Here is an 11,185-nt window from a genome sequence, read left to right as displayed (position 1 = left end):
CAGTAAGGATTAGTTTAGAACTAAAAAATAACTGATCTTCCTAGCAAGATCAGTTGCTCAGTCAGCTAGAAATAACAATCATGTATATTGTAGTTCTAGAGGTTCACAACTTGAGAGAAGGACAAGATGATCATGGCTGAAGACTTCATGGTAAAGGTTTACATCTACTGTTCACCAGTATAGAAATGTAGTGAAATTTCCTCTGTTTAATCAATGTTTTTTTAAAGTTCTATCTATATCTAATACTGTTTCTTTATTATTTCAGAATATCGGATGACTTTGACATAAGTTTTTACATGAGATGCATCATCAATGTTTATCATCTTTTAAAGACTTGAGGAAGTTGTTATACAAAACAGATATAACCCATTTTTATATAAATCTGTAGAAGAATCAGTTTGGAAAACTTCTGCAGGTTGGAATTATTACCGATATTCTTTTACCTCACCGTCTTGAATGGACATAAGATAATTAAATATAAACATAGTTACAAAACATCAGCATCTTCTGGTATCAACAAAATATCACAGTTGATTGAAATATAGCAGAAATACTAAAAATTGAAAAAAAGAAATATATCTATGTATTGTGGTGAAAATAAGAAAAATTATGGAAAATGAATCCTGAAAGGATTGATTCTGATGGGATGCTGAAAGTAGATGGGGAAACATTATACAACTGTGATGTCTGTAAAAAGTCATTCTCTCAGAAGGATAACCTGACTTCTCATAAATGTATTCATAGAGGAGAAAAACCAAATCACCGTGGTAACTCACTCTCTCAAGTAACTACGAACAAAAGTATTTATGCAGAAGAGAAATCATATCCCTGTGATGAGTCATTCTCTCAAAGATCTAGTTTATCTAGTCACAAATATATTCATACAGAAGAAAGACCATTTCACTGTGATATCTGTGGTAAATCATTCTCTCAAACACGAAGATTAACAACTCACAAACGCATTCATACAGGAGAAAGACCATATAATTGTAATATCTGTGATAAATCATTCTCTCAAACAAGTAACTTGACTACTCACATACGCATTCATACAGGTGAGAAACCATTTTACTGTGATATCTGTGGTAAATCATTCTCTGCGAAATGTATCTTAACTAAACACAGGCGTATTCATACAGGAGAGAAGCCCTATCACTGTAATATCTGCGGTAAATCCTTCTCTACAAGTAGTGACCTAACTAAACACATACGCATTCATACAGGGGAGAAACCATATCACTGTGATATCTGTGGTAAATCATTCAGTGAAACAGGTCACTTAACTACTCACAAATTTATTCATACAGGAGAAAAACCATATCAGTGTGATATCTGTAATAAATCATTCTCTGAAAAATATAAATTAACTCGACACAAGAATATTCACACTGGAGAGAAGACTTATCCATGTGATATCTGTGGTAAATCATTCATTCTAAGAAGTCATTTGACTACTCACAAACGCATTCATACAGGAGAGAAGCCCTTTCACTGTGATATCTGTGGTAAAGCATTCTCTCAAATAAGTGAATTATCTTCTCACAAACGTATCCATACAGGAGAGAAGCCATATCACTGTGATATCTGTGGTAATTCATTCTCTCATGGACATACTTTAACTAACCACAAACGCATTCACACCGGAGATAAACCATACCATTGTGATGTCTGTGGTACTTCCTTCTCTCAAACTGGTAACTTAACAAGACACAAACGCATTCATACAGGAGAGAAACTATACAATTGTGATATCTGTAGTAAATCATTCTCCCATGTAACTTCATTGACTAACCACAGGCATATTCATACAGCAGAGAAAGATTAACTACAAATATCAATGATATTTATGGTTAATCTTTCTGAGAAATGTTACTTGTCTATATATGTCTGCATTATATAAACATTATATACTTCCAGAAAGTAAAAAAGATATTTATTTGGAGTTATGGGTAAATAACTGAGAAATGTATTATTGTCATAAATTAAGCATATCATTGTACAGTTATTTTGCTAGAAATATAAATAAAAGAAGGGATAGGTTGCAGGCTTAATTGTACTGGTGTCAGACATCAAATAAATGTTCCCTAAAACAATCAGATTGCTGCCAGCCATTTTCATCAATATATATATATAATACTCTGTTTAATGCAATAGATGATGTTTTATTGAGTACAGGTAAAGTAACCAGTAACCTGGAAGTTTACGCTAAGTCTATGGAAGGTGGTGATGTTCTACAAAAGGAACAGATGTTGCTGTAGGAGTACACAGAGGGTTCAAGTTAAGTATGCAAAAGGATAAAGGAGCTGGGAATTAGAGGGTTATGCAGATTTGTCATTCTGTTTGAAAAGAGGAAGAGAGGGCATTCAGTAAAAGTGCAGAAAGTGATGGGATCAGGTTGAAAGAGACAAGTTCTGTAAGATAGTATGCTAAATGATGTGGAAGGTAGTTGGTTGTAGGGCAGAGGCACAGAAAGGAGCAACAGTATGCAACCTCAGAAGCTGGTTGAAGATAACCATGTAGAACGTAGTGAACTATGTGGGGTCATCAAGCATCAAAGGTGGGAAGGCAGAATCATTGTAAGGATGGAGTGAAGTGAAATCAAGGTAAGAGTGGGTATTGAGGTTGTAAAAGATAAAATTGGACAAGTTGGAGGTGGCAATAGAAAAGATTCAATAAGTTATCAGGTGGGAGAGATGAAGAAAGTAAAAACTAGAGCAGAGTGGAAGGGGTTAAAAGCAACGAAGATGAGTTGTTCATGGGTAAAGGAGTTGGCTCTGATGCCATTGTCATTTTTGTATGTTGTTTGGGGTTGAACATGTCTCTTGTAAAGAATATTAATACATTTCTCAAATCTTTTGTGATCTCAATGGCATGGTACTAATTTCAGAGGTGAAGAATTTAGCCAAAGTCATTTGCCATTTAGAGCTCTCATATTTCTAAATGTGGCCCAGTATAGTGACTGAGTTAATTATACTCGGCCTAAACTGTTTTATAGTCTCTGCATTGGCCTCCTTCAGCAAATATATACCTTCTGCCTTACACCAATATTCTACTAGAGGCTCTTCACGCCACAGCTATTGGAGTAGGACAAAGAGCTTTTGCAGACGATTGCTATATTTATAAACTTTATATGAGACACCATCACCTCCTGGGGCACTCTTAGCTCTAGCTTTCCTTACGAAATCATTCACCTCTCACTCCCTTCAATATCAGGTTCTGAGAGATGATTTAGCCAATGTAGAGGTGGCAGTGTGGATCACTGTAGGTTTTTTTGATATGAGCATCCAATTCTTTTGTGCACGATAAAGAGCCACTCTTCAGTCCAGTGAACAGCTTCTTAGTAAACCCATACGGGTCCTTCAGAAACTGCCCCCCGAGTCCTTTTATTCTCTTATTGGCGGATATGTCGTTGCACATAACAACATTTCCTTTTCAAATCGTTATACAGCAGCAGCGAGGCCAGGTTTTTCATCTTTTGCAGCACATTTCCATCGCTTTCTTAGGTTGGTCTTTTCCTTCCTCAACTGTTTCATTTTCCTGATCCTCCTGCTTGGTCCACACTTTCCTTTCACTAATTCAATATTCTCTTTCACTCCAAATAATTCCTTTCCTGTATCGTAAATTGAGCTTGTTAATTTTCCCAGTTTCTCCACTGTAGATCCTGTCATTTTATAAAGAGCTCGACATACCTTGTTTTCAAACTCTTTATATTTTCCTTTCTCATTAGCAGTAGGCCACAAGACCTCAGTTTCCTCCGAGTACAATCTGATGCACCAGTTTCATAACTTGCAGTTTCCTGACGGGAAGAGGTCTTTGCTGTAACATCTATCAATCCACTGTGGTTTGAGTCCGGGGATAATTTGCCACATGTTTTACAATCAGATGATCCACACTGCTCTGTCTTCTTCTCACAAGTCTTTCCCTGATGTATCTTCAAGCCTCTCACAGTTGCAAAGTGTCGAACTTCTTCCAGTAGTTTGTAAAAATAAGTTTATCTCCACCTTCAATTGCTTTCATAAATTGTTAGACATGCTTTTAAGCTTCTTTGTGTAGAACAGTACAGTTAGTGGGAGCAGTATGAATCTAATTTTCTATGTATTCTAAGAAACCATCACTAAGGATTGAACCTATGCTGCTACACCTTTGTAGGTAAAGAAATGAAGTACTAATGTATCATGATCAGTTTGTTCAGACGATTATCAATTAAGAACAAAGAATGATTTGTATTTTCAGTAAGGTAAAAACTATTTTAAGGGGCAGGGTATGACCTGGAACAATAATCTTTTCTACTCTAGGCACAAGGCCCGAAATTTTTAGGGAGGGAGCCAGTCGATTAGATCAACCCCAGTACACAACTAGTACTTAAATTATCGACTCTGAAAGGATAAATGGCGAAGTCAACCTTGGCAGAATTTGAACTCAGAGCATAAAGACAGACGAAATACTGCTGGGCATTTCACCTGACATGCTAACGTTTCTGCTAGCTCGTCACTTTGGTACCTGGAACAATAATGAGAAAATATTTTATGTGATTCTTACTCTTTCACTGAAAGTGGAGGCTGCCTTGAGATTTCTGGACACTTTCCAGGTTTTAGCATCCAGAGGCTGCCACAAGATTTTTTTTTTGTAGTGCACTTGGACACTGTACAAAACAAGTTTATTATTATTTTATATATATCAATAATTATACAATATTGCTATATATACACATCATCTTCTTTCACTAATAAGAGGTCCCACCTACTGGATTGCTTACCTAGTACTCAATCTTAATTTTTTCAACCTGGGATCAATTCCATTAAAAATGTGGAGTTATGCCATAGAGGCAACCAGGCATCATACCTCTACATCTCTTCTCTAACCAGGTTTCATCATAACCTTTCAACCATATCCAATGGCTGGCTCTCTTAACTGTTAACTAAATCTCTTTCAAAACAGTTAACTTGACGATGATTCACACCAATTTATAACAACCATCCTCTAATTCTAATTACAATACAATCCTTACATCCAAATACAACAAGAATGTGTTCTGCACTCCAACTAATATCTTTACAAATTTCTAGTAGCATTCTATAACACTCATCTTTCCTAAACAGTGCAACAATCAATATTGTCCTCGTGTGGAACAGTTAAATCAACAAAATGCACTCTAGATCAAAATGCTATATCAGAATTCTCATTGTTGGTTTTGGAAAGAGGCGTTCACATTCTGAAAGATCTGCTGCCTCCTTCCAAACCCCATCTCAGTTCTAGTCGTTGAGAGCTTTCACTTTCTGTTTTGGGTAACCATCTTGACCCTGTCGCACATGTGTCATAAACCATTTACTGCCATTCTTCTTCAGCTTCTTGCTGCCATTGATCATTTCCATCTACTTCTTAGCAGCACTATAAAGAATTTTGAGAACTTCAAGGTGTCTCCATGTATACCTTTCTGCTATGATGGAGTGATGCTAGAGCTGTGAAATATTGCATGCATTAATCGACACTTATTGTTTCTTTCCAGGTAAACTGACGTCTGACTGTTTAAAGGAAGACTTCAAAAGTAACTAGACTTCTCTTGGAAATCGACATTTGGTATCATGATCATATCAAGTACCTGCAGAAAAAGGGTTTTGCCCCCTAGGTCATTTCATGTTGACATGGTTGCTACATTAGGAGATGATGCACCAGATTTATCAACATGAAAACGTGGGCATCTGAATTTAGGAGAAGGGTGAGTTTTGAAGATGACCCAAGGACTGGACGGCCTGCAACTGCCACCATTGATCGTGTTCACCACGTGGTGACGGATGACAGACGATTGACTATAAATCAAATGCCAGTGTTATTAGCATATCCCCGTGAGAGAGTTGAGAATATTCTGCACAGTGAACATGGCATGACGAAGGTCTCTCTTCGGTGAGCGCCACGTCTTCCGACACCTGAACAAAAGCGCTCCATTACGGGAAAATCTGATATTGTTTGAATTAGATCCGGCTGGTTTCCTTGGACGTTTCCTAACCCATGTTGAGTGTTGGATTCATCATTTCGCTCCGATTTATTGCTATTTGCTCAATAATCATTTTCTACTCGACCGAGTGGTGGTGGAGCATGATTGTGTATTTAGAATACAAACGTACAATGCAAAGTATAGAAAATAAATAGGTGAAGTAACCACCGGATGGGGGTGGTCACGGTACAAAAACTCAGCCGTCAGACAAAGAAAACGTAGTAAACAGATATTTCTTTCCAAAATTCACACTTAACTAAAATTTGAATATATCTCGCGATGAACCCTACGTTCTGCGTTTTAAAACCATGTACCAATTCGAATATCTTAAAATAATAACGGGCTCTGTAGTAACAGATAGTTTACTTAGCCACATAACAAAATACAATAAACTGTAGACGATAATTCATCGAAAGAATAGGGGATGTAATGAAAGTTATTTTTCCTTACATATGTGATTTTAAATACGCATGTTCAACAAGCGTGTCTTCCGTTTCCGTTTTGAATCCATCTTGATGTTTTAGCTCGAATTATTTCTGTCATCTCCCACACACAAACAAAAACGTATCAAAGTACTTTAGAAAACATTTCTGTAAGTATTAAAGATCGACATTATTCAGTCACGAAAAAAAAAAGCACTCTTATGCATGTGAGTCCAGTTTCGAAACAAAATGAATAGATTCGTTTTTCGTTTCACAACCAACAATTTCGCTTTTTCAGACTTCATATTTTTAATAACAAAAACCTTCAACAAATGTTATAAGGTTTCGTTACTTCTGTTTCTTTTAACATTTATAAAGAAAAAAAGTCGAAACGAGTTATTGAAATAACTTTTAAAGGCTAAGGTTATGTATAAACAGTAAAATTACTTAGATCCTTGCCTTACTTCTGGAATTTTGGAAAAGCTCTATTTTATCTTTATATTTATGGATCTGTTTTGGGCATAACTACAGGGTTTTACCCCCCAGACTTTGGGAGGTCATAACTTTCAGAAAAATGAATATTTTTAAATGAAATTTTCTATGCATATAGTATTTACTATGTAGAATCCGAATATACAAAAATGGGGGTGGGGGACAATTTTCGGAAATTCCAACAGAGTCCACTTAAATTCTTCTTAACTTCCAGGAAAATTAATATTTTTTCGTGAAATTTTCTACAAATATACCTTGATGTATGTACATTTCGAGCATGTAGGAATTTTGAAGGAAACAACTGCAGGTTATTTTTGAGAAGCGTTCCCCACTCAGTGGTGTTTCGGAGCAAGTCGTCCATATTTGTTTCATTTTTCTCTATTATGTGCGTATGTGCATCCGTAGATTTCTAGACAGTGAAGAGAAGCCGTCATAAGAAAACTTTCGTTAAAAATAACATGCACACGATTTTTTTTCCTCAATAGAAGTAAATTCCAAAGTAAACGTTTCTAGTAGAGAAGTAGAAGAGAACAGGAGCAAAAATAGGAATATACACGCACGGTAAAATATAGAAACTATAGTGTCGCTTCCCGAAGAATTTTAAAATGTTAGCTTTCCTAAACTTTTTTTCAATCTTGCAAAAACACGAAGATTAAGAATAAACAGAAAAAGTACACAAATATATTTTACACACCTGTCGTATACGTCGGTTTTGTTTTTTTTTCACTTTAAAGGTGGTTATGTTATTTTGTTGGGATATTTCACGAAAAAATATTAATTTTCCTGGAAGTTAAGAAGAATTTAAGTGGACTCTGTTGGAATTTCCGAAAATTGTCCCCCACCCCCATTCCAAAACACTTTCACCGGAAATTTTTCTATATTCGGATTCTACATAGTAAATACTATATGCATAGAAAATTTCATTAAAAAATATTCATTTTTTCTGTAAGTTATGACCTCCCAAAGTCTGGGGGGTAAAACCCTGTAGTTATGCCCTGTTTTGCAAGATTCTTGATGTGAAATCGTGTGTTAAAACCGATATTGCTATATTTCGGGATGGTCATTTTTTTGTTTTCTTGTCAAATAAACACACGCTCTATATATTCGTTCTTCACACGTTTATTATTGTTCTTAATTTATCTTATTTGCATTGTTTGGAAATCTTTCATCACACATCTGTGACCTCTTCAGCGACCCTTTCCATCCACGTGTGTCCTCCTGCTCCACCAGTCCATTCTCAGAGAATGGAAGAGAAGAACAATAATAACTGAGTATTTTGTTGCATCTTTTATCTCTTGAATCAATAGCTTCCTATTAGTTTGCATCCTTGTGGCATATGTTGACAGAACTGTTTCTGTCCTACAGTGCCCCAGGATTCAGTTTTCTCCTCCAGTCTCATCCCCCTATACATTAATGACTTAATTGCAGCCGTATCTAACAATGCCCATTAAATAATACTACCCTTCATTCCTCCCTAATCTTCTGCAACCATGCACTGTCCATGTACAACTTAGACATCACATGCCTTTAAGATCATCCTACAGTGGAGCCATGCCAATTTTGTCAATTTTAGCAGTAAAAAACCTCAAGCACTTCTCCCATTAATAAGACACTATGATACCATGCATCCCCTAAACATGAATGACTCAGTTAGAGCCCCCATAGTCACTCCAACTGTTGGGCCTTGCTATCACTGAGGATCTCTCATGATGATAGTAGATTTTCAACACAGCTAAGACTGTATCCCAAAGACTGCCATTTCTCTTCGGAGCTAGAAAATATTTCACCTCCCAATAAATTTCTAACACCCTACAAAGCACAAATGAGGCCCACAATGGTGTATTGCTCCCATATCCTGGACTGCATCCAAAAGGGGGACATTCTGTAAATAAGTAGATTTCATAAGGCTTGTCTAATATAATTTTTATAACAAACTGAAAAAAAGTTCAGTTGTTCAACTAAAGCCTGATATCTACAGTTTAGTAATATAGGAACATTGTAAAATTTCCAATGCTGAATCTCTACTTTTTAAGCATTTTCTATATCTTACATTGTTTCTTTATCATTTCAGAATATCGAATGATACTGACACCAAAGAATTTTTACTTCAGATGCATCAATAATGTTTATCATCTTTTTAAACTAAAGAAAAATGTTCTACAGAACAGATCTAGTCCAGTTGACACAAATCTATCGTAAAATACTCTGAAATATTTCTTTTGATTGCATCTCTTAATATCTTTCTATTTTACTGTTTGGAATATATCCAAAATGATTTTTACAGAGAAGTTTGCAGCATCCTCTCATATTGACAAAGATAATAATTGATGGAAATATAGTAACAGATAAAGTTATTACTTATAAAATATATATTAGTAATAATATACATGTATAATATATATATATATATATATATATATATTTTGTGAAAGAAGAAAAAAAACTATGTAAAATTAAATATGTGAGATTATAGTTAAATGTAAAACACAGTCTAAAAGGATTGATTTTCTTGATCAGATGCCAAGAGAAATAGGAAAAACATCATACCACTGTGACATCTGTAAAAAATCATTCTCTCAGAAAGGTAATCTCACTACTCACAAACGCATTCACACAGGAGAGAAACCATATCACTGTGATGTCTGTGGCAAATCATTCATTGGAAGTGGTGACTTAACTAAACACAAACGCATTCATACAGGAGAAAAACCATATCACTGTGACATTTGTGGTAAATCATTCTCTGAAGGAAGTATCTTAACTAAACACAAACGGACTCATACAGGAGAAAAACCATATCACTGTGATATTTGTGGTAAATCATTCTCTCAAAATGGTGTCTTAACTAAACACAAACGGACTCATACAGGAGATAAACCATATCACTGTGACATCTGTGGTAAATCATTTCCTCAAAGTGGTGATTTAAGTACTCACAAACGTATTCATACAGGAGAGAAGCCATATCACTGTGATATCTGTGGCAAATCATTTTCTGCAAAGAGTAACTTAATTACTCATAAACGTATTCATACAGGAGAAAAGCCATATCCTTGTAATATCTGTGGTAAAGCATTTTCTCAAACAAGTGAACTAACAACTCACAAACGCATTCATACAGGAGAGAAACCATATCACTGTGATATTTGTGGTATATCATTCTCTCAGATAATTACCTTAACTAACCACAGACACATCCACACTGGAGAGAAGCCATATCACTGTGATATCTGTGGTAAATCATTTTCTACTAAAAGTAACTTAACTACTCACAAACGTATTCATCAGGAGAGAAACTCTATCACTGTGATCTCTGTAGTAAATCATTCTTTGTAATGTTAACATCACTTTTTACAAAAACACTTGCTCAAGAGAAAATATATAAGTATTAATATCTTTAGTAAATCAATCTCTCAAAAGTCTGGTCTAACTACACACATGGAAGAGTAACCATATTAATGTCAAAATTCATTCTATGAATAAAACAATATGACCATCATCTTATTTACAAAGGAATGACTATAAAGCAGTACTTACACCTCATCAGTCATATAGCATGGAAAAAGATATGCTAAATGATGATGATGATGATGATATCTACATTGATGAAATAACTTATCTATATTCTTATGGAAGCATTCTTTTAGAAAAGTCGTGTGTGTATCGGACTTTTTTTCCCTTCTCTGGACCCTTCCTTTCTCCTATTTCTGACAAAGAGCTATGCTCTAAACATTAAAAATCTACTCTTTTTGCCACCTTTAGAGAGTGTCAGTCAATACATTCCATGTGTATGTCCTTTTGTTGTTTTTTATTTACTTTTAATGTTCAATTTGACTAATATATATATATATAAATAATAATAGTAAAAATAACAAGGATTATTACAAAGTAGCATAGCATTACTTTTAATTCCTTTATATATATAGTTATAAAATCTCTAGAAGAGATAGAGAAATGGATCTTAGCTATCACTCCATGGCTGATGTGAGGCAAATAGCTCGTAACTGGCTAGTTCCATGATCCTGTCAGCTGCTGGGGAATAGTAAGCGTTCGCTCCCCCCTGCTAGCGATACACCAGCACAATTCTTTATTTATTGGTCATGGGAAGCTGTGCCATGGCCTTTGCAGAGCTTATGAATGTCATAAGATCAGTTCAGTTAATGATGCTATTGAATAGCTTTAGTCGTAAGTTGCAAGACAAACATTTTAGAAAATTCCAGAAAGCTAGAAAGGAAAAATTATTAGACTTTTGTAGTTAAATTGGAGAGGGTGGGGGTAT

At 35.3% G+C, this 11,185-nt stretch overlaps 1 protein-coding gene across 1 annotated transcript; it reads left to right on the top strand.

Moving 5' to 3' along the window:
• The first annotated feature begins 485 nt into the window (after window positions 1-485).
• LOC106879301 (uncharacterized) lies at window positions 486-10,440 on the top strand. The gene is given in 3 exon segments (XM_052975370.2): window positions 486-1,274; window positions 9,491-10,189; window positions 10,192-10,440. Coding segments are annotated over 3 exon segments (1,464 nt in total). The 5' UTR covers window positions 486-616; the 3' UTR covers window positions 10,299-10,440.
• The last annotated feature ends 745 nt before the right edge of the window (window positions 10,441-11,185 follow it).

This window comes from Octopus bimaculoides, chromosome 21, assembly GCF_046866305.1.
Source record: "Octopus bimaculoides isolate indiv1 chromosome 21, ASM4686630v1, whole genome shotgun sequence".
NCBI lineage: Eukaryota > Metazoa > Mollusca > Cephalopoda > Octopoda > Octopodidae > Octopus > Octopus bimaculoides.
This window is presented reverse-complemented; position numbering and strand designations above follow the sequence as displayed.